This window comes from Puma concolor, chromosome A2 (genome assembly GCF_028749965.1).
Source record: "Puma concolor isolate L17-30 chromosome A2, mPumCon1.1.hap2, whole genome shotgun sequence".
NCBI classification, from domain to species: Eukaryota; Metazoa; Chordata; class Mammalia; order Carnivora; family Felidae; genus Puma; species Puma concolor.
This window is the reverse complement of record NC_141668.1, coordinates 34,040,955-34,065,791: the sequence shown is the minus strand read 5'-3', so window position 1 is coordinate 34,065,791 and position 24,837 is coordinate 34,040,955. Positions and strand designations below refer to the sequence as shown.

Below are 24,837 nucleotides of genomic sequence, written 5' to 3'. Positions count from 1 at the left end.
TCCAGGACTCTAACTCTATCATAAACTGCATGAACTTTGTAACTTTGAAATATGTTAGAAATTAAACAATAGAATTGCTTAATTAATTGTTTCTATATGCCCCCAAATATCTGTACCAATGTCATTACATCAAATCCTTGGACGTGGTTTTATTCCAGTCAACAAAAGTAGTTTGGGTTGGTAGTTCTGTGTCTCTGTCCACTAGTGGTTTCTATTTACAAAAGCCAGTAAACAATTTAATACTACACTGATGAGACCAGTTCTTTAGGAAATTGCTTTGGTTATTGTTCATTAGTAAATATGATAAAATATTTGTTTCTGGGATTTATTCTTGAGAATGTTGGCATTGCCAGCAACATTGACACTCCTTTATTTTTTTTTCAATATATGAAGCTTATTGTCAAATTGGTTGCCATACAACACCCAGTGCTCATCCCAACAGGTGCCCTCCTCAATTTCCCTCACCCACCCTCACCCACCCTCCCCTCCCTCCCACCCCCTATCAGCCCTCAGTTTGTTCTCAGTTTTTAAGAATCTCTTATGCTTTGGCTCTCTTCCACTCTAACCTCTTTTTTTTTTCCTTCCCCTCCCCCATGGGTTCCTGTTAAGTTTCTCAGGATCCACATAAGAGTGAAAACATATGGTATCTGTCTTTCTCTGTATGGCTTATTTCACTTAGCATAACACTCTCTAGTTCCATCTATGTTGCTACAAAAGACCATATTTCATTCTTTCTCATTGCCACGTAGTACTCCATTGTGTATATAAACCACAATTTCTCTAGCCATTCATCAGTTGATGCACATTTAGGCTCTTTCCATAATTTGTCTATTATTGAAAGTGCTGCTATAAACATTGGGGTACAAGTGCCCCTATGCATCAGCACTCCTGTATCCCTTGGGTAAATTCCTAGCAGTGCTATTGCTGGGTCATAGGGTAGGTCTATTTTTAATTTTTTGAGGAACCTCCACACTGTTTTCCAGAGTGGCTGCACCAGTTTGCATTCCCACCAACAGTGCAAGAGGGTTCCCGTTTCTCCACATCCTCTCCAGCATCTATAGTCTCCTGATTTGTTCATTTTGGCCCCTCTGACTGGCGTGAGGTGATATCTGAGTGTGGTTTTGATTTGTATTTCCTTGATGAGGAGCGACGTTAAGCATCTTTTCATGTGCCTGTTGGCCATCCAGATGTCTTCTTTAGAGAAGTGTCTATTCATGTTTTCTGCCCATTTCTTCACTGGGTTATTTGTTTTTCGGGTGTGGAGTTTGGTGAGCTCTTTATAGATTTTGGATACTAGCGCTTTGTCTGATATGTCATTTGCAAATATCTTTTCCCATTCCGTTGGTTGCCTTTTAGTTTTGTTTGTTGTTTCCTTTGCTGTCCAGAAGCTTTTTATCTTCATAAGGTCCCCATAGTTCATTTTTGCTTTTAATTCCCTTGCCTTTGGGGATGTGTCAAGTAAGAAATTGCTATGACTGAGGTCAGAGAGGTCTTTTCCTGCTTTCTCCTCTAGGGTTTTGATAGTTTCCTGTCTCACATTCAGGTCCTTTATCCATTTTGAGTTTATTTTTGTGAATGGTGTGAGAAACTGGTCTAGTTTCAATCTTCTGCATGTTGCTGTCCAGTTCTCCCAGCACCATTTGTTAAAGAGACTGTCTTTTTTCCATTGGATATTCTTTCCTGCTTTGTCAAAGATTAGTTGGCCATACGTTTGTGGGTCTAGTTCTGAGGTTTCTATTCTCTTCCATTGCTCTATGTGTCTGTTTTTGTGCCAATACCATGCTGTCTTGATGATTACAGCTTTGTAGTAGAGGCTAAAGTCTGGGATTGTGATGCCTCCTGCTTTGGTCTTCTTCTTCAAAATTACTTTGGCTATTCAGGGCCTTTTGTGGTTCCATATGAATTTTAGGATTGCTTGTTCTAGCTTCGAGAAGAATGCTGGTGCAATTTTGATTGGGATTGCATTGAATGTGTAGATAGCTTTGGGTAGTATTGACATTTTGACAATATTTATTCTTCCAATCCATGAGCACGGAATGGTTTTCCATTTCTTTATATCTTCTTCAATTTCCTTCATCAGCTTTCTATAGTTTTCAGCATACAGATCTTTTACATCTTTGGTTAGATTTATTCCTAGGTATTTTATGCTTCTTGGTGCAATCGTGAATGGGAACAGTTTCTTTATTTGTCTTTCTGTTGCTTCCTTATTAGTGTATAAGAATGCAACTGATTTCTGTACATTGATTTTGTATCCTGCAACTTTGCTAAATTCATGTATCAGTTCTAGCAGACTTCTGGTGGAGTCTATCGGATATTCCATGCATAATATCATGTCATCTGCAAAAAGTGAAAGCTTAACTTCATCTTTGCCAATTTTGATGCCTTTGATTTCCTTTTGTTGTCTGATTGCTGATGCTAGCACTTCCAACACTATGTTAAACAACAGCGGTGAGAGAGGACATCCCTATCGCGTTCCTGATCTCAGGGAAAAAGCTCTCAGTTTTTCCCCATTGAGGATGATGTTAGCTGTGGGCTTTTCATAAATGGCTTTTATGATATTTAGTATGTTCCTTCTATCCCGACTTTCTCGAGGGTTTTTATTAAGAAACGTTGCTGAATTTTGTCAAAGGCCTTTTCTGCATCGATTGACAGGATCATATGGTTCTTATCTTTTCTGTTATTAATGTGATGTATCACGTTGATTGATTTGCGAATGTTGAACCAGCCATGCAGCCCAGGAATGAATCCCACTTGATCATGGTGAATAATTCTTTCTATATGCTGTTGAATTCAATTTGCTAGTATCTTATTGAGAATTTTTGCATCCATATTCATCAGAGATATGGCCTGTAGTTCTCTTTTTTTACTGGGTCTCTGTCTGGTTTAGGAATCAAAGTCATACTGGCTTCATAAAATGAGTCTGGAAGTTTTCCTTCCCTTTCTATTTTTTAGAATAGCTTGAGAAGGATAGGTATTATCTCTGCTTTAAACGTCTGGTAGAACTCCCCTGGGAAGCTATCCGGTCCTGGACTCTTATTTGTTGGGAGATTTTTGATGACTGATTCAATTTCTTCGCTGGTTATGGGTCTGTTCAAGCTTTCTATTTCCTCCTGATTGAGTTTTGGAAGAGTGTGGGTGTTTAGGAATTTGTCCATTTCTTCCAGGTTGTCCAATTTGTTGGCATATAATTTTTCATAGTATTCCCTGATAATTGCTTGTATCTCTGAGGGATTGGTTGTAATAATTCCATTTTCATTCATGATTTTATCTATTTGGGTCATCTCCCTTTTCTTTTTGAGAAGCCTGGCTAGAGGTTTATCAGTTTTGTTTATTTTTTCAAAAAAACAACTCTTGGTTTCGTTGATCTGCTCTACAGTGTTTTTAGATTGTATATTGTTTATTTCTGCTCTGATCTTTATTATTTCTCTTCTTCTGCTGGATTTAGGCTGTCTTTGCTGTTCTGCTTCTATTTCCTTTAGGTATGCTGTTAGATTTTGTATTGGGGATTTTTCTTGTTTCTTGAGATAGGCCTGGATTGCAATGTATTTTCCTCTCAGGACTGCCTTCGCTGCATCCCAAAGCGTTTGGATTGTTGTATTTTCATTTTCGTTTGTTTCCATATATATATATATATTTTTAAATATTTTGCTTGTTTTTCACACCATGCTATTTTTTTTTTTCAACGTTTATTTATTTTTGGGACAGAGAGAGACAGAGCATGAACGGGGGAGGGACAGAGAGAGAGGGAGACACAGAATCGGAAACAGGCTCTGGGCTCCGAGCCGTCAGCCCAGAGCCCGACGCGGGGCTCGAACTCCCAGACCGCGAGATCGTGACCTGGCTGAAGTCGGACGCTCAACCAACTGCGCCACCCAGGCGCCCTTCCATATATTTTTTAAGTTCTTGTGTAATTGCCTGGTTGACCCACTCATTCTTTAGTAGGGTGTTCTTTAACCTCCATCCTTTTGGAGGTTTTCCAGACTTTTTCCTGTGGTTGATTTCAAGCTTCATAGCATTGTGGTCTGAAAGTATGCATGGTATGATTTCAATTCTTGTAAACTTATGAAGGGCTGCTTTGTGACCCAGTATGTGATCTATCATGGAGTATGTTCCATGTGCACTCGAGAAGACAGTATATTCTGTTGCTTTGGGATGCAGAGTTCTAAATATATCTGTCAAGTCCATCTGATCCAATGTATCATTCAGGGCCCTTGTTTCTTTATTGACCGTGTGTCTAGATGATCTATCCATTTCTGTAAGTGGAGTGTTAAAGTCCCCTGCAATTACCACATTCTTATCAATAAGGTTGCTTATGTTTGTGAGTAAATGTATATATTTTGGGGCTCCTGTATTTGGCGCATAGACATTTATAATTGTTAGCTCTTCCTGATGGATAGACCCTGTGATTATTATATAATGCCGTTCTTCATCTCTTGTTACAGCCTTTGATTTAAAGTTTAGTTTGTCTGATATAAGTATAGCTACTCCAGCTTTCTTTTGACTTCCAGTGGCATGGTAGATAGTTCTCCATCCCCTCACTCTCAATCTGAAGGTGTCCTCATGTCTGAAATGAGTCTCTTGTAGGCAGCAAATAGATGGGTCTTGTTTTTTTATCCATTCTGATACCCTGTGTCTTTTCGTTGGCACATTTAGTCCATTTACATTCAGTGTTATTATAGAAAGATATGGGTTTAGAGTCATTGTGATGTCCATACATTTCATGCTTGTAGCGGTGTCTCTGGTACTTTGTCTCACAGGATCCCCCTTAGGATCTCTTGTAGGGCTGGTTTAGTGGTGACGAATTCCTTCAGTTTTTGTTTGTTTGGGAAGACCTTTATCTCTCCTTTTATTCTAAATGACAGACTTGCTGGATAAGGGATTCTCGGCTGCATATTTTTTCTGTTCAACACATTGAAGATCTCCTGCCATTCCTTTCTGGCCTGCCAAGTTTCAGTAGAGAGATTGGTCACGAGTCTTATAGGTCTCCCTTTATATGTTAGAGCACGTTTATCTCTAGCTGCTTTCAGAATTTTCTCTTTATCCTTGTATTTTGCCAGTTTCACTATGATATGTTGTGCAGAAGATCGATTCAAGTTACGTCTGAAGGGAGTTCTCTGTGCCTTTTGGATTTCAATGCTTTTTTCCTTCCCCAGATCCGGGAAGTTCTCAGCTATTATTTCTTCAAGTACACCTTCAGCACCTTTCCCTCTCTTCTTCCTCCTCTGGAATACCAATTATGCATATATGATTTCTCTTTAGTGCATCACTTAGTTCTCTAATTTTCCCCTCATACTCCTGGATTTTTTTATCTCTCTTTTTCTCAGCTTCTTCTTTTTCCATAATTTTATCTCCTAGTTCACCTAGTCTCTCCTCTGCCTCTTCAATCCGAGCCGTAGTTGTCTCTATTTTATTTTGCAACTCGTTGGTAGCATTTTTTAGCTCTCCTGGCTGTTCCTTAGTCCTTTGATCTCTGTAGCAAGAGATTCTCTTCTGTCCTTTATACTGTTTTCAAGCCCAGCGATTAATTATATGACTATTATTCTAAATTCACTTTCTGTTATATTGTTTCAATCATTTTTGATCAGTTCGTTAGCTGTTGTCATTTCCTGGACATTTTTCTGAGGGGAATTTTTCCATTTCGTCATTTTGGATAGTCCCTGGTGTGGTGCAGGACTGGGGGGCACTTCCCCTGTGCTGTCTTGAATAACTTGCGTTGGTGGGCGGGGCTGCAGTCAGGCCTGATGTCTGCCCCCAGCCCACCGCTGGGGCCACAGTCAGACTGGTGTGTGCCTTCCCTTCCCCTCTCCTAGGGGCGTGATTCACTGTGGGGTGGCGTGGCCCGTCTGGGCTACTTGCACACTGCCAGGCTTGTGGTGCTGGGGATCTGGCGTATTAGCTGGGGTGGATTGGCAAGGTGCACAGGGGCGGGAGGGACAGGCTCAGCTTGCTTTTCCTTCGGTGATCCGCTTTGGGAGGGGCCCCTCTTCCGTGGGCCTCTCGTCTGCGCTTGGCTCCAGAGACTCCGTTCTGCTAATCTTCTGGCGGTTTTCTGGGTTATTTAGGCAGGTGTAGGTGGAATCTAAGTGATCAGCAGGAGGCGGTGAGCCCAGCGTCCTCCTACTCCGCCATCTTCCCAGGATCCCTAGAACAAAGTTTATCATTTAAAAGATTAAATTTTGCTCTCCTGTGAGATTCAATGAATAGTTTCTGTTGAAAGAGAGAGAGAAATGGCAAAGTGTTTAATGCAGTGAAATTTGAATTCCACTAACTTAACATGTTTTCACCACAAAGGATGATTTTTAGGACAATTATTACAGCTGCTGGACCCAGGAAAGCAAAGGAAAGGAAAAAGAAATTGTGTATTTTGCTGTTTGTCATGGTGGAATTAGAGCTGGGTCTGGGATGAATAGGTAGAGATGTCGGGAAAAAATTAAGTGTGTATTGTTTTATTCCAGGTGGCTGTTTCTTTGGTTGTGTTGTGGCTGCTTAGACAGTGAGTATTCCATGTTCTATTGCAGATTATGTTTTGTTTCTATTGATTATTTGGATGTTATTAAAGAATATTGAATAATGAATAAAAGTTCATTTCCCCATAGTATTATAGAAATGGAAAATTAAGTTCTCTTGTTTAAAATTGTGAGCATGTGCTGTTTCTGCAGCTGTTTGTCAGTTCCTAAAGGATTTAGTTGTGTTTAGTTTCCATAAAATGCAATAAAAATATTGAAAACAGCATTTTACATTTGGTATTTTTTCTAACTGTGTAATAACAATCCTATCTCTTTCAATGGTGAAAAAACTGACTACTTTGCTGCAGTAGTGAGTCCATGAGATTAAAGGCATAACTTAATGCTAATGAAATATGTTGTGTTTCTTCAGACTCAAGTTCAGTTTTGTTTACATGTATTGGAAATCCAGCAGGAAAGTTTGGTTGCCAAATAACAATTTCTTTTTGCTTTGCAGAATGCCTTCTCAAGACAAAGGGAATAGTACTAAGAGTATAAATAGCAGTTATGCAGTGATCTTCACCAATACCAGCACATATTATGTCTTTTATATTTATGTGGGAGTAGCTGACACTTTGCTTGCTCTGGGATTCTTCAGAGGTTTACCACTGGTGCATACTCTAATCACAGTGTCGAAAATTTTACACCACAAAATGTTACATTCTGTTCTTCAAGCACCTGTGTCAACCCTCAACACGTTGAAAGCAGGTATTTGACTAGGTATACAAAATGAAACTGCTGATCCACAAGCAAAAGGTCCTACAGTTTCCTTGGGTTTTTTTTAGTGGTAGCATTGGCTTTTGATGGAAGCATCTGCCCTTTGTTGAACTTCCTTATGACCCGCATGCACATTTCCTAGAAATTGTAGGCTACCAGACATTATTGCTCCATGTTTCTGTCTTAGCTGATTAGAGTAGCTTAGTTTGTTAGACCGTGATGCTGCTGAGAGTGTAGCAACAGAAACAGGCCTTTCTGGGTTCATTGTCCTTTTCTATTCAGATATTTGCTCTAGCCCTTTTTCAGGTATCTCGTTGCCAATGTATAGTATTGTTTAAAAGAGAAGCAGATTTGAAGTGACCAAGGAAAATAGAAAATTCTTTTACTGATGAAGTTTCTTGATGGGGACAGAATAATCTAGTTTCATGTAACTATTCAAAGATGATCAAATAAATTTATTCCAACGTTTTGGGTTATTTTTGTTTGTTTTGTTTTTGGTGGTGGGTGGGAGAGGAATAAATCCCAAATGTATTTGTAAAATATTTTTGCGCGATTATAGAGGTTGGTAAAAGGGCACAGCTTTCAGTTATAAGATGAATAAGGTCTGAGGAACTAGGGTGTATAACATGGTGACTGTAATTGAAAACACTGTATTATATAATTGAAATTTGCTAAGAGTAAAACTTAAATGTTCTCATCAAAAGAAAAAGGTAAATATGAAAGGTTATGGAGAACTTACTTTGTGTGGCACTAAGCCAGAGGTTGGCATGAAAAGATGCAAAAGGTACAGTTTTTGACTTGGAAAAACTCACAGACAAGGGAGAGGAGGTAGACACAGAAATATTTAATTATAAAGCAAATAATAAGTTCCAAGATTGAGATTTTTAGAGTGATTTCTATCTAAAGATCTCAAGATAATAAATATATATCATTTTTATCTGGGTAACAAAATGTCAGTGTCAGTATTCAGAAAAATCTTCTTTCTATTTATTTTGAAGTCTTTGTGTGTCACTAAAACCTTGACTCATTTGAGTATATTCATCGTTATCCTGTTTTAGAGCTAAGAAATTTTTGAGGTAAAAGAGAATGTCAAATTACCTTGATTCAATAATTTCACCTTTTTATAGAAAAACTGAAACCCAGAGAAGTTAGGAAATTTGCCCCAGTTTCCAGCAGTCAGAATTGGATGGTGAGATGTAATGGAGCATTGACTCCAAGCCATAGGCATTGGCTTGGCCCCATACGAGTGATAAACATAGGCTTGTTGCTCTTCTGAGCCTTGCCTCCACAATGTGAAATGGAGAAAAGAATAATTATCTCAGAGGATCATTATGAGAATTAAACAAGGCAACCTACTTGTCTTTATAGAGCCAATGTGAAATAAATGTTAGGTCTCTAATGTTGTTCCTTTCTATGGGGCCTTGTTCCCATAGGGGGTGCACTTTCCTTTTCATGTCTTTACTTTCCAGGGCTCCTCATTCCTTTATACACTGCTCACAGTTGGTCTTGAACCTTCTCTATTTCATATTTAAATGATTACCATTAATTTCATTTTGGTTTTTTTAATGCCTTTTTTAAAAATGTTTATTTTTGAGAGAGAGAGAGACAGAGCATGAGCAGGGGAGGGAGCAGAGAGAGAGGGAGACATAGAATCCAAAGCAGGCGCCAGGCTCTGAGCTGTCAGCATAGAGCCCTACGCAGGGCTGGAACTCACAAACCATGAGATCATGACCTGAGCTGAAGTCAGTGCTTAACCAACTGAGCGACCCTAGCACCCCTCATTTTCTTTTTTTTTTTTTAAGATTTGGTTAGTTTTAAGAAATCTCTGCACCCAATGCGGGGCTCGAACCCACAACCTGGAGATCAAGAGTTGCACACTCCACGAACTTGGGTCAGCCAGGCCCCCCTCATTTATTTCATTTTCTTTTTTTACTTCCAAGTTTTTATGTGAATTCCAGTTAGTTAACATACAGTGTGATATTAGTTTTAGGTGTAGAATTTAGTGATTCATCACTTACATATAACACCCATTGCTCATCATAGGAAGAACGCTCCTTAAAGCCCATCACCCATTTAACCCATCCCACCCCTGACCTCCCCTCTCATATCATCAGTTTGTTCCCTATAGTTAAGAGTCTATTTCTTGGTTTGTCTCTCTTTTCTCCCCCCATGTTAGTTTGTTTTGCCTTTTAAATTCTACATATGAGTGAAGTCACATGGTATTTCATTTCATTTTCTAATTTGTCTTATTTACCAAGACAGGAGAACAGGATGCATAAGAAGTAACAAAATGATCTTACAACATCTAGATGTTCTTTTTCCACCTCTGCCCCCCCCCAATTTCTCTATGCAAGGATTATGCTTTCTTTTAAAAACCATTACTATAACTGACTTATGATTCACTTGTTCTCATTATTTTGCCTAAATATTCTCTGCTATACTGGGCAGCAACTGATGCTTCTATGCCTTGTATGTGCACTTGAGTTTCTCCCACATGTGCCCTCTCCAATTGTACATTGACCTTGATTTTGACTCCTTACCCAATTTTTCTATGTCACTATTTAAACAACCTTAAGACACATGGACACGTAGTAGGTGCTCAGTAGACTATGTTGAATAGATGAAAATGTGAATTGATAACTTTGATGGAACACTACCATTTGAAATACAATAAGCACCAGAATGATATTCTTTTCACCAAAGTGAACTTTCATTTTCTAAACAGTATAAATCCATAGACTTTTTTTTCAATTCTTTATTTATGGAAAGATATACAAATATGTTTAATTAAATATGCTAAAGAACATATTATTGTTAAAGGCTAGTGATAGTGCCTTAAATCAATAAATATTCATTGAATAATTCCTACATATAAGACTTTTTACTGAGGGCTGTGAGGGATACAAACTAAGTGTGCCACGGTCCCATTGACCTCTAACAATTTACAATCGAGAAATAGAGGTAAGACATGAACAAGTGACTGTGATACAAGATGTGGATATAGTCATTACAACAGAGTTGCTGACAAAATATATTAAAGGTATTAGGTATGTCCAGAGGAGAAAGAGATTTGCTTGAACTGGTGCAAACATTGATGCCTCCTTGTCGGTGAGACATTTGAATTAGGCCAGGAAGGAGACATAGATTTTGATGAGTAGAGATGAGGGGAAAGGTTTTCAGGCAAAGGGAACTATATGGAAAAGGCAGGGAGCTAGGAAAGTGTAGAGCATAAAGAATAGACCAATTTAATGGATAAACAGAATGTTTGTGTAGAGGAAGCCTATATTTGGTAGGTGGTTTAAGGTCAGATTATGGAAGGCATTAAATATTAAACTAAGAGTTTTAGACTCTATCTTACAGTTAATGGTGGGGGCAGGGGGGCTGAATGATAAGATTCAATATTACTTTGTACAGTATTATGTTTTATCAAATTATGTCTTTAACTCCCACTAGAAAATGAATTCCTTAAAGGCAAGGAGCTCATCTTATTCACCTCTGTTATCTCAGTGCCTAGCATTATGCCTGACATAGAGTAAACACTCCATACATAACTTATTTTCATTGAAGGAAAACATTATCAGACTTACAAACATGAGTCTGGAATTCAGAAGACAGGCTGAAGCTTAGATTGCCAGTGAAGAGGGTAGAAAGAGCAAGCATGGCAAAGGAGGTCCACATAACGGGCAGGCAGAAATTAACAGTAGCTATGGGTTCTAAAGAGGTGTGTCAGGAAGGTATACCAGTCAGAGGAGAGGGAGAGCCATGCATTATGGAATACAGATGGAATACGATAACAAATCCAGTAAATTATCATTAAATTCAAGCATGCAAGTGTAAGATAGTAGTAGAATGAATCTTACAGGAAGCTATATTTTATAAAGGTTTAAAAGTAGGAGACCATCACTTGAATACAGTTGCTTAGAATCTTTGTACAACACTAAAATTTTCTAAGACCTTATTTATCTTATTACATGCTAATTCTTATTTGACTTTTGAATGCTTCTGCTATGATCCAAACTTATCAAATATTGTTGTCCTTTTGAGATTACTGTTTTTTGAGGAACCTATCTCCTTTTATATTATAGGTGGGATTCTTAATAGATTCTCCAAAGATATAGCAATTTTGGATGATCTTCTGCCTCTTACCATATTTGACTTCATCCAGGTTTGTAAAAATAATTAGTATCTTTACGTTTGTTGTACTTTCAAAAATGATTAGAAAAAGAGGTAAGTTTTATTTTCATTTGATTGAGAGTTGAAGTCCTGTCTATTATATAAATTTTGTTAATATCAAAAGTCTTCAAAATAGGCATAAATTTAGTAAATTCAGTGATTAGTCAGAACTGTTTATTTGACCTAAACCTAAGGCAATTCCACATTTAGATGTAATAGCTATCTACTTGGGAATGGTTTGAGAGGTATAATAGAGCATCTGTCCCCAAATCACTGTCCACAGTATGACATTTCTGACATTGGCATTACTGTTTGATGTAAATCACCTACCTCCAAAGGGCCCATGTGAAAAATGAAGATCTATTCCTTGATGGGCTACAGTTTCAACCAATCTTATCCAGGAACACGTTGGCCCAGGTTAGCTAGCCAGCAACCTCACAGTAAGAACAGTAATACAGGGACAGATACACTTTCAAGCAGGGGCGAGGGGAAAGAAAAATCCAGGACTAGTGAGGACTATTCCTGGGTGACAGATCTGAAGAGGCCACCAGAGCAGGTAGCCTGGCTCTGAACATGTGTCCTGGTGGTGGGGTGATTGACTGGAGGTGAGAATGCGAAGAAAGGAGGAGAGGGAGATAAAGGTGACCTAGACCTAGGGGATGCACATTAGGATTCCATAAGTGGCAGGACTTAAGGAGAGTTGTGAGTTAATGACTTTGGCTATTGGACCAGGTTTGAAAACAGCTTCCTGTCTGGCTTAGGTCAAGCAAATGCCAGTCTCAGTGATCTCCTTGGAGAGACAACTAGAACATTGCAGCCCATCTTAGGATGAGTCATTCTCTCCCTACACCCCTTTCACCCTCTTCCCCCAATAATAACACTTTATTTGAAAGGGCCTATAAAACTAAAAAAGGGCTACCACACTTGTGTGTATACACAACTGACATTGGCAGGTACAGAAAAACCAGGTTGTCAGTTTGCCCCATCTGAAATGATTGGCCCAATTAAATACATTAACTGTTCCATGTAAACTTTAGCATATTGGATTTCCTGCAGTTACTTTGTTTGGGGAAATAACTCATCAGCAGCTGCTGGAATTCTTTAATCAGTGCTTTGGGTTCATGCATTTGAAGGAGCATTTCCCATGTCTTTCTTTAAATGCTGTTTATTTGTTGTAAGTGTATAAATGACTGGCCCCAAATATGATATTGTTAAATTAGGTACCAACTGGACCTGGGCATTTTGACATGATGGCAACATTCACAAATATTGGCCCTTGATAGATTTTTTTAGTTTTGTAGTTTATTATTTTCTGAATCAGTATGAAGCTCACTTCAGAAATCCTCTGGGAAAAATGGTTTTTAAATACCTATTTTATATATAAAAAAAAAATATATATATATATAATATATATATATATATATATATATATATATATATATATATATATATACCTATATTTTTAAACACATGTGATGACTCTCAAATCCTTTCTGTTATGGCAGTGTGAATAGTTTCCACTCAGTTTCCAATGTGGAAGTTACTTAGTTGTGGTTTCACAAGTACTTAGGCAAGACTCTTTTATTTATTTAATTTTCCTATTTTATTTATAAGAGGGCTTCACATCAAGGAAGCATAACATATGATTGTCAAATACAGTAAAAATCTGATTAGTTTTGATTTTATTAAAAACTCAAGGGTGCCTGGGTGGCTCAGTTGGTAAGTGTCTTACTCTTCATTTTGGCTCAGGTCATGATATCACAGTGGTGATCATGTCCCACGTGGGGCTCTGCACTGGGCATGGAATCTTCTCTCTTTCTCTCTCTCTGCCCCACTCACACTTGCTCTCTCTCTCAAAAAAAAAGGTTTTTAATCATTCATTCACCACAGTTTTATTATAAAAAAAATCCTCTATATTGTGAGGTTCTTTTTTATACTTAATTATATTCACATTAAATAAATTTATTCAAGTGACAACATTATAGGAACAGATTTTTGCACAGGATAAAGCATGCCTGTACATTTCCTTTAAACAATTTAATTTCTATTTATTCTATTTCCTAACATTTAATAACATTCTGGAAAATTTGCTTTCTGGATTGGAACATTGTATAATGAAAATGGAAGATCTGGATTCTGTTTCTAACCTGTAACATGAGGTAGAGAAATCTGATGATGGTCACTTTTAGTACTCAAATTCTGTGCTTCAGATTGGCATACTGGAAATGGACGTTACATGACAAATTTGCTCAGGCCATTCCTTAGGCCCTGAGATCAGATTAACTTAGAACTAATAATTTAGAGTTAATAATTTAGAACTGTGTATAAAACTAAAGGCACTGGTTTAATATATTTGATTTTCTCATTACACATAGAAACCTTAAATTCCTTCCTAGTTTTGAATTTACAAAGGAGGAAAAACAAGTCAAACAAGGTAGAGAAAGACTGTGTCTTCACATCCTACTTATCTCCATGTTTAGGTGAATGACTTATTTTTTCATTAAACAGAAGCCTATATATTTTAAAATACCAAATTCTTCTCTTTTAAGCTTCAAAACCCTTAGATATTTGTTTCCTTTTCTCTTATCTTAATATGTGATTACACACTGAGTCCTCCTACTTTGATTTCTTCTGTGTCTTTCACATCTTTTTCTTTCCGTTCATTCATTTTATTAATCCCATGTGTCCCTTACTTAAAAATTCATTTATGAATTAAATTCCAAATCTAGTATTCATTTCATAGTTTTAAATAGGTATTTGTTTATTTACTTACTTACTGGCTTACTAATTTACTGCCGATTTCAGAGTTATCCTTCATTCTTACTCATCTGCTCTGGTTTCACAGGCAGTGCTATGTACTCTTCAGTGTCGGGAATGGTTTTGAGCTCCTTATGGTGGGGTGAAAATGTGCTGGGCACTTCCTAGGACCATGAATGGATGATGCCTTACAGTCTTTATAGTCTATTGAATTTTTCTCTTTCCTGAGAAAGTTTAGGATCTGTGTAAGGATGGTTGGAAATTAGAAATCTGTGCTCCTATTTTCATTTTGTCTTGAATTCTGTCTATTGATTTTGTTGTCCCTCTCACTAATGCACCTGCTCTGAAATGATTCATTGACTATCTACTGTGAATTAAAAACTAGGACACAATTTAAGGCTTCTTTGTGTAATGAGAATATCAACTATATTATACCAGTGCCTTTAGTTTTGAACATGCTAAAGTATTAGCTCCTGACCTTAGTACCTAAGAATGGCCTCTTTATGGAGGAAATAGAATTATTTTTCTCAATGCTTAGACTTCTTTTTCACTTATTTCTCAGTTTGGTCTATATTCTGGATGATTATAATTGCTGGAAATTTATCTTGTGAATGTTTCATAATTTACACTTGTACCCACCTTCTCCATTATTCTCTAACCCAGCGTGATATCTTGGTTGGTTTGACTTCCCAATTCTACATATTCTATTGTAACAGTTGCATTTCATTCCTAAGAATCTCTACCATATCAGCAATCATGAAAACAAAATGATCACTTTCTACAACTAATATTACAATCCAACACCACCGAGTTGGAATTATATGGTAAAAACAGCACAGGTCAAATGAACACAGTGCTGTTTACAGCTGCCAACAACAAATTAGAAGACCCCGATCCTCATGGAGTAGCTGAATGTTTCCATGCCACCAATGCAACAACACTTCCCTTTTAGACATACTGATATTTAATATGATGGTCCATTTTAATTAAACCATATTGCCCAGTTAATCACACTTGGAACACTTGATCCCCCTCTCCCAACATCCTATTTCTGGAAAATACATGTCTTTTGTAAAAACTGTAGTTTGCCATTGATGGAGTCTTGTCAGGTAGTAACTAGGGCACGTGGGGCTTTCTCATTGTACTGGCGGCACTGGTAATAGGGCAAGAATGGATAAGAAAGACTCTCCTTAGATTCCTGAGTCATCATATGTAATTGGTCTAGTGCCTGGCACAGTAAAGATTTATCTGAGTATTTGTTGATGATTGAGAGGCCGGTATGGCAGAATTGCTGATAGAGACATAGAGGCATTTTCCCTAGAAAGGCATCATTGAGATATCATCTGAAGTTTTATTTGAAAATAGCAACCTGTTCAAAGATTTATGCAGCTCTTATCTACACTCCTGTCCCCACTGCCATCTACCAAAATGTTGTGCATTTCACGATATCAGCTAGAAAAATGCATGTGTCACCCATGGAAGTTGGTAGAGAACTGGCTCACTGATTATCATACGGATTTTACAATAAGTTTATTTTTTTAACCCTGGTTGTAACATTACTTTATTTATACTTTATTCAAATGGGTCATTGTGGAGCAAATGTTAGCATACTTTTTTTTCCTTCATAAAATGTTTAGATTTAGTAGCATGTGGAAATATAGAATGTAAGCCTATAACTTGCTTCCAAAAACTGCCAATACGGTTAGCTTGTTTCTGACACTGCTAACAGGGCTCCAGTTTCTTTTGGTTAGTGTGAAGAAATACCTCTGATCTTGGGCTTGACTGAAATACAAAGTTTATTTCAACTACATATGAGATGGGAAAAAATGTCTGCTTTAAAATCAAATCAGCCATATCCCAAAAACCTTTACTTGAGCCTTTATAGGTCATCTCCAATTATTTTAAGGAATGAGAATAGGAAAGTTGGGAAGGGGAGTAAAATCTATTAAATATAATTTTTAAAAATCTTAAGCATGAGCCAACTATGTTTAGAAAAAATTAAATAGCTTGTCTAAATGACCAAACTTTCACTTAAACCAAATCTTTGTGACCCACAAGGTTCCAAGATGAATGCCCAAGTTTCAGAAATTGTCTAAACAAAATAAATCCTAAAATTTTACATTTATACCAAAATTATTTCAGAATAAAAAAATTATTTTAAAAGAAGTCCACACCAGAAAAAAAAATTCATATTCATCTAAAATTTTTTAACATAGAGCATTTTAAGGCATATAGGAAATGAGAATATCCTGAGACCCAAGAGCACCGTGTTTTCAAAACTTCGAAGTGTTGTAACCTGACCAATATTTTGTATTTTGATAGAACTTATGAAAAATCTTACTTTGAGGTGGCTGCCTTCCTCCTAGGAAGATACCTGCCCTTGTTAAGAATGGAACAGAGTGTGACGATCTTCTTTCCCAACGTATCTGTGACATACCTTGTGCGCTTTGCAACATGAGAACATTTACTCACCAACGTGCTCTCTCTGATCCTACAGTTGTTACTGATTGTGGTTGGAGCCGTGGCCGTAGTCTCGGTTTTACAACCCTACATCTTCCTAGCAACAGTGCCGGTGATAGCAGCTTTTGTTATGTTGAGGGCCTACTTCCTCCACACCTCGCAGCAACTCAAACAACTGGAATCTGAAGGTATGATGCTGTGCGTACAATGCTCACCATTGTGGAAAATGACCACAAAGCTATTTGTGATTCTCTATCATTCACCTACTTTGCCAACTTTTTTGTCCTGCTTTTAAACTCTTGCATTGTGTAACAGTGAGTTTTAAAAACGTATGGATATGTAAAAGGACACAGTAAATTACATAGCACACATAGGTTGTTTTTGTCCATTAATGACCGAGTGACTTCATTTTCTTTTTAAAGCAGGTGCATAGAGCCTTAGAAGGGTTGTAGTATAGGATATTCATTCGTAATTTTCTTATATAAATTAAATTTTAAAATGATAGTGCTACTATTATTACTGAAGGTTTGTCTGGCTTCCCAGAGCATACTGGACAAAATATTTCTGTCTGGCCTGTTTTCAGACACCCTTCCTTTCCTCCTGGGGTCTACCTTTTTGTCTGCCCCCGAGCACTGCTTGAGCTATTTGGGAAGCACATTTTTCAGTAACAGCTTCAGTGCTGGTACATTTTCAGGGTTAAATACCCAGTGTGTTTCTATTGAAGGTTAATATCTAAATGAAGTCACATGAACTTGAATAAATTGTTTTGAAAGAAAAACATTTTCTCTCAGCAGTGATCAATTTAGGATTAGCTAGAAAAAAAATGTCCAGTGGCAGTCAAGAAATATGAATAAAAAATGGCACTGATTTTATAATGAGTTCCCATCTATGGTAGCCAAGTAGAAAAGGAGGGTAATTCATTTAAAAAAAATACCAGGGGTGCCTGGGTAGCTCAGTAGGTTAAGTGTCCAACTTGATTTCAACTCAGGTTCCTGAGGTTGAGCTCTGTGTCCTGTGTCAGGCTCTGCACTGAGCACTGAGAATGCTTAAGACAGTCTCTCTCTCTCATTCTCTCTCTCTTTCTCTACCTCCCCCTCTGCCCCTCCCCAACTTGTGTGCAGACACTTGTGCACATGCTCTCTCTCCCTCTCTCTTTCAAAAAGTAACAAATTGCATCTATTCAAAGAATGGTACCAAAGTGAAAAACCTCTAACCCATGATATTTGACCAATGATTACTCTCTTTGAAGCTAATCTTTTTCAGGTGCATGGTAGTAAGAATTTGCATTATGTAGCGACATGATTTGCCATGTTTTCTATGGGAATATTTCACAGGCAGGAGTCCAATTTTCACTCATCTTGTTACAAGCTTAAAAGGACTATGGACACTTCGGGCCTTTGGACGTCAGCCTTACTTTGAAACTTTGTTTCACAAAGCGCTGAACTTACATACCGCCAACTGGTTCTTGTACCTGTCAACACTGCGCTGGTTCCAAATGAGAATGGAAATAATTTTTGTCATATTCTTCATTGCTGTCACCTTCATTTCCATTTTAACAACAGGTAATAGGAACTTGTTAACTTCTTTTTTTTTTTTTTTTAATTTTTTTTGTTAACGTTTATTCATTTTTTTGGGACAGAGAGAGACAGAGCATGAACGGGGGAGGGGCAGAGAGAGAGGGAGACACAGAATCCGAAACAGGCTCCAGGCTCTGAGCCATCAGCCCAGAGCCCGACGCGGGGCTCGAACTCAACGGACCGCGAGATCGTGACCTGGCCGAAGTCGGACGCTCAACCGACTGCGCCACCCAGGCGCCCCGGAACTTGTTAACTTCTTAACTGACCATTTAATTTAAAGCTTTGTCAACCCCAAAATGCTACATTCTTATTGGTTAAACATTTTAGATATCTTTAAATAGATTTGGGGGACAGTTTATTAATCCAAAAATTCATTGATTGTTGAACAAATGACTTCTTTGATTTAGAGCTGTGTATAGTATTATCTCAGCTTTACAGTTTGGGAACAACAGACACTGAGAGTGTCAGATAACAAATCTACGACTGAAAGAAAAATATTGTCTTTTGACTCTCATATTGGTAAAGCATCCTGGCTTCAACAGTAATAGATCTCATTTATTCAAGAGCTCTCTGAATACGGGAAAAGAAACATTCCCATTTATACACACATATAAAACCCCCCTCCCTGGTAAACTTTTTTTTAACCACCAGTTGGTACAATTCATTATCCTTATGTGAATTTTACAAGATGAAAAACTACCATAGACATGAAATAACTTAGACAGAAGTACCATATTTTTAAAAATATAAGTGTCCTGAATTTTAACATCTTTGGGTGAAAACCAGAAAACCTTTCACTGTAAGTAAAATGAAACTCTATGTAGACAAATGAGTTCTTCTAATTTAAGAAGTTGAATTACTGAGCTAGAAGTCTTGAAATAGTTTACACCTGTGACAGTAGACACAGATTCACAGCAACTGCCAGCTCTGAGGGCTTGCTCGGTTACAAGGATAGAATCCTTCTCAGACAAAATGAGTAGCATGCTGGTGTCACAGGAGTGCCTCTCGGAGCCCGGGGCAGGAGGCAGGCTGGGTCTCCAGAGGAAGCGGAATAGGCGTGGAGAGTGAGCCTCAGCTCTTGTTCTCATCTCTTGAGGCCAGATGCTGCTTGTGCCCCATCCTTTCTGTGGCTACTTCATCCATTTCTCTCTCTCTGAAGACTGGTTTTCCCATCTTTCTGACTCTCTGTGGCCTCTTCATTAGGCCCCTTGAGTTAACAGCAGAGTGCCTCTGTCTAGGTATAAAGTACTGGAGAGAACAGAAAGCAGGCTCATCGTGACTCTGTGAGGGTAGTGGGTTCCCCACATTCATTGTTCTGTCAGCTAGGGCAGCGGGAAGTGGTTCTATGAAATGAATATATGGGCAGGCAAATGAACTCAATCCTTAGTACAGTAAAGTTTCTCTTCTTACGTTCAGAATTGTAAAATTTTTCCTTCAGGTTATTTGAAACAGGATCAGAGAGGGCTGAATGAAGAAAGATCTGTTAACAATGAATTCAAACTGATATGTCATATGCTATGAAATAGTGGTTAAGGATCTGATTAAGTCCTGATATACTAGGGGTTAGTAGTCAAAGAATTTACAGATCAGTTTACTTCAGGACCTATCAGCGAAATCTGATTCCCAGCTAGTGTGATTAGCCACATGGCTAATACCAGCCCAGCCTCTACTGGTCTTCAGCTTTGGTAACTTGTACATATTAGTTAGTTTCTCTAAGGTCCTCATTGTCCTCATATGTAAATATACAGAATAATAGTACCTATCCTATAGTTTCCCATGTGCATTAAATGTGATAATTTGTGCAAAACAGTATAGTGCCTGTTCCCTAGTAAATAGCCCTAAATCTTATTTTTGTTATTATTAAAATTTTATCTTATTCTCATCTTAACCTTTAGAATGAGTAATATTTGGGGCCCTAATAAATCTTACCTATTTAGAATAAATGATTTAGTATTAGAAGCACATACCTACTATCTATGGTTTGTCTTCTGTCAGAGGATATATGGAAGAAAAAATTTCAATTAATAATAATAGGACAAATTATTTTTCCCCATTTTAGAACCCAGTGACAATTTTATCCCACATTATAGATGCCAGGACTGACTCTTAACTGAAATTTGATAACCTAAAGTTTTAATAATTTAAAAACTTTCCCGTTAGAAAATTTTTATGGCCATATATTAGTGGTCCCCTCCAGCCCTGAAAACTATTTATTCTAATTCAACACTTAAGTATTGTTCTTCCTGGGTGAAATAGTCATTTTTTAAAAAAAACATAAAAGTCAGTTTTCTCTCTTTCCTAATGGCAGACCCATGAGTTTTGACTTCCTCATCAAACTAAGTTCACTTTCTCCCCCAAAACATCTGATTAGCAGAGAAAGCCCTCCTCGCGAAGGCAGAAGACATATCCAAACATCTTGTGGATGCTGCTTAGACACCCCCATCTCCTGCTTTTGACTTCTCTATGGAGGAGCTCATCCAGACATAGGAGGTCTTTTTTGCATTGTCCATCCTGGTCTTTGGAGGTTTTATTACTTACAGAGAAGTAGTAAAAAGAGAAAACCATGCTGTTTACCCAATACTAGAAGCCCCTTCAATATCTGAAGTATTGTTTTAAAAGGGAAACTCCTTACTAATATTCAATCACTCTTTAATTTAAAACATTGGTTGAATGCTTAACTATAGGCAGGGCATTATTACTAGTGGTAGATGCTGTGGTGACCTAAGATGAAGGATGGTTAAAATTAGCACAAAATTGAAATAGAACTTTTAACATGACGTATGCTCTAAAGTGGCTCACAGAGGAGAGAAAGAACATAAAGTTTGTTTGTATCTTTTCTTCCCACCTATAGGTGATGGAGAAGGAACAGTTGGTATTATTCTAACTCTAGCCATGAATATCATGGGTACATTGCAGTGGGCTGTAAACTCCAGCATAGATGTGGACAGCTTGGTAAGTAACTATTACTTTTTAACTTTGATGAAAAAATTTGGACAAACCAAAAAGTATAGGTAATAACATAAGGGACAACTATATATACCCACCCCCAAGCTTAAGGAATAAAACATTACAGATAAATTGAAGGCTACTGTGTAGGTCTTCTTTCCTCCGCATACACAACCACAGTCAGGATCTAGTGTTAAAGTGAACATTACTCTACAGTCTCCTTGTCCAGGATTTTTCTAGGACAGATACTCAGGAGTGATATTACTGGGTCACAGAATTTACCCACATTCAGCTTTACCATATGGTACCCAGCTGTTCTCAAGTATCTTATATCTGTTTATACTCCTATCAAGAGAGTGTAAGAATTCTCATAGGTCTGGAGTTTCAGCAACACATGAGCTTGTCAGACCTTTTAATTTTGGCAATCAGATGGATGTGAAGTGATTACTAAGGAGATGAGGCTGCGTAATACATATTTATTGACCATTTGGACTTCCTCTTGTGTGCTTTGCTTGTTTCTACCAATTGCCCGTTTTTCCAGTAGTGGGAGTTTTTTTCTTAATTGACTTACAGAAGTTTTGAATTCTGGGTTGTCAGTTCTGTGTATTTTATTTTATTTTTTTAATTAATTTATTTTTTTAACATTTATTTATTTTTGAGACAGAGAGAGACAGAGCATGAACGGGGGAGGGTCAGAGAGAGAGAGGGAGACACAGAATCTGAAACAGGCTCCAGGCTCTGAGCTGTCAGCACAGAGCCCGACGCGGGGCTTGAACTCACGAACTGCGAGACCGTGACCTGAGCCGAAGTCGGCCGCTTAACCGACTGAGCCACCCAGGCGCCCCAGTTCTGTGTATTTTAAACATGGTCCTCCAGTCAGTGGCTTAGCTTATGGTGCCTTTTGATGAAAAGAAGCTTTTAAGTTCAATGACGTTAATTTCATTAATCTTTCCCTTTATGTTTTGGTATCTTGTTTAAGAAACCCTTCCCTGTATTGGGTTTTCCAATTTATTAGCATTACATTTGTGATGGTAATTTTTTTTAATTTCTAGTCTTTAGTGATACCTTCTTTCTCATTCCTAGGGTGTTTCTTTTTGCTTTCTCTCTTTTTGCTTGATCAGTATTCCCACACATTTATATACTTTATTAGTGTTTTTAAAGACCATGTTTTGGTTTTGTTGTTTCATTTGTCTTGGTTCCTTACAATGCAGAGCCCACACTAGTGTGTAACTGAATGAATGCTGTGTCAGGGGCACATAGCCCATGGCAGCAAGAGTGAGAGAAAAAAGGAAGAAAAGTGGACTTCCCACTTTTAATTTAAAAAACAAATACATGATTTTCAAGGGTAGCTTCATCATCAACTTCTATTTGTCTGGCTGGAGCATTGCAAATCAGTCATCCATTACTGCATATGCAAAGGGATGAGGGAGCCACGTTGAGAATGGCTACATAACACTATCATTACACATTTTGCCTAGGTTCCTTTTCCATCCTCTGAGATAGGTCCCATGTTCCCAGTGTGCCCAGGATCATTCAGCTATAAAAATTATATAACCAATTCCTATCAGAACAAATATCAGCATACAAAATATCTCTAGGGAAAAAACAAACCTTTTCATTCTCTCTTCCTGCCCATGAATCTTAATATTTTATTGAACCAAAGCATTTTAATAATTTATCAAAATGTAATCTAACCCTAATATGATTTATGGTAGGGTGTCTCTCTTTTCCTTTAACATTATTTTTTGGAGTTTGATCAGCTTTTTTCCTGACTCCATTTATCTCCTCACTTAACTCTTATGCTTTTGGGATTGGGTTTCATAAATGTACTTAGAAATGTTTCTTCTGCGGGGGGTGCCTAAGTGGTTCAGTTGCTTAAGCGTCTGACTCTTGATTTTGGCTCACGTCATGATCTTGTGGTTCCTGAGTTTGACCCCTGTGTCGGGCTCTGTGCTGACAGTGTGGAGTCTGCTTGGGATTCTCTTTCTCTCTCTCTCTCTCTCTCTCTGCCCCTCCCCCACTCTCTCTCTCTCTTTCTCTCTCAAAATAAATAAACTTAAAAAAAAGAAAAATGTTTTTGTAGAAATAGCAGGAAAATAGTAAATCCATATTGTGCTTGCATTTATTTATTTGTTCAAACTTTCCACAACTTTGACTTTACAGTTAATATCCTCATGTACTTCCCCTCTTTGTCTAAAACTATCTCTTTACCTTGTATATGCTCAGTTCCTTTCTCTTTGCTGTATTAATTTTCTTGGTTTAGAAAACAACCTCTGTACACTGATGTTGAAACCTTTGGTACCTTTCTATTCTGCTGTCCAATGTCCATTAAAGTTTCTTTAAGGTATTTTTAGTTCCCCAGTTTTTTGCATGGGCATCCTGGGCTTTGTAACCTGTGTTGTGTCATTGTGTCTTTCATTTTCCGGCATAAAAGAATCTTTGCCAAGAACTATTATGTTATAATACAGTCTATGAAAAGTATCAGTGTTTACATTTGATCTCATTTTAAAAAGTCATGTTCTTTTGTTTGAATATCAAAGTGATCATGTTAGTTTTCATTTCCCTGCCAAATAGGATACATGGTCTTTCCTGGGCCCTCATGAGCATTTATCCACTTTTTAATTCCCATGATACAGCTTTTACCTATACAACTGCTAAATTTGTATACTGATCTTTTTATTTTCATCTGGTATATGTTGAGGGTAAGAGGGGAGAAAGCTGTGTCCTCAAATTCACATCTATATGATGTTAACACTGAAGGTCCTTGTGATCTTTGAAGGAAAAACTCAGGGTATTCTCATTTTACATTACTAAGTGTCTTAACCAAACTTAGATCTGAGTTTAAACACAGTAAACAGGATGTTTTGATGCACACTTTAATTTTTTAGGATTTGAAAGAATATTTCATTTACCCATCTGGCCTACTTTAGACATGGGCGCAGATTCAAACATAAACAGAACAATGAAGACATGAATGCGGCAAATGACTTTTCTTTTACTGCTCATCAGTTGAGTACACCCAGGTGCCCAGTTTTTATTAGCTTCCAACCAGAAAGGGTAATATTTGGATGATAACCCTTCCTTATCCTTACTTCATGTCACTTTGTATTTGTGACTGGCTACACATCTCAATTATCAGCACTCAAAGCTGACCGACAGCCCTTTTATTACATTTTCCTAATAAACTCTTTACTATATTCCCTAAGATAGTTCTTTCCCACCTTCTTATCTTTTCTCAGGAGCTCCAATAATTCCACCACCTGCACTCTCAGCCAGTGACCTTGCTACGAACTTCATAGAAAAACACAGATGCAACCGGAAAGAATTTCCTTGTTTCTCTCCACCCTACTATACCTCTACTCATATGCTCTACCTTCCCTCTGTCTTTGTTCCTATTTAAAGGCCAATAATATGTAATTCACTCTTCTATGTGGGACCTCTCTCCCTATCATAAAACCACCTCTGTTTGAGCTGTAGCTAAAGCACCTCTTTCCTTTGATCTATTTATAGCACAGTTTCCTGAAAGAGGGCATGTCTCCTGCTTCACTTGATTTCCATCACCCCCATGACTCATGACCAACATCTTGCCAGAACCAGCGTCCTTGTTTTCCTTACCTTCTCAGCAGTACTTAGGCCATGAACAAATCCTTCTTCCGGTGATACTTTCTTCTCTCACTACCATGATGCTACTCTTGTCTGTCTCT

General features: G+C 37.8%; 1 protein-coding gene across 2 annotated transcripts in view; it reads left to right on the top strand.

Annotated features, from left to right (window-relative positions):
* CFTR (CF transmembrane conductance regulator) overlaps nt 1–24,837 on the top strand; it is a 189,096-nt gene that overhangs the window by 111,841 nt on the left and 52,418 nt on the right. For both annotated transcript variants that reach the window (XM_025929698.2, XM_086691782.1), the window contains exons 16-21: nt 6,456–6,493; nt 6,961–7,211; nt 11,306–11,385; nt 16,648–16,798; nt 17,945–18,172; nt 21,039–21,139. In XM_025929698.2, the coding sequence (XP_025785483.1) occupies nt 6,456–6,493; nt 6,961–7,211; nt 11,306–11,385; nt 16,648–16,798; nt 17,945–18,172; nt 21,039–21,139 (849 nt within the window). The remainder of the gene's footprint in view (nt 1–6,455; nt 6,494–6,960; nt 7,212–11,305; nt 11,386–16,647; nt 16,799–17,944; nt 18,173–21,038; nt 21,140–24,837) is intronic.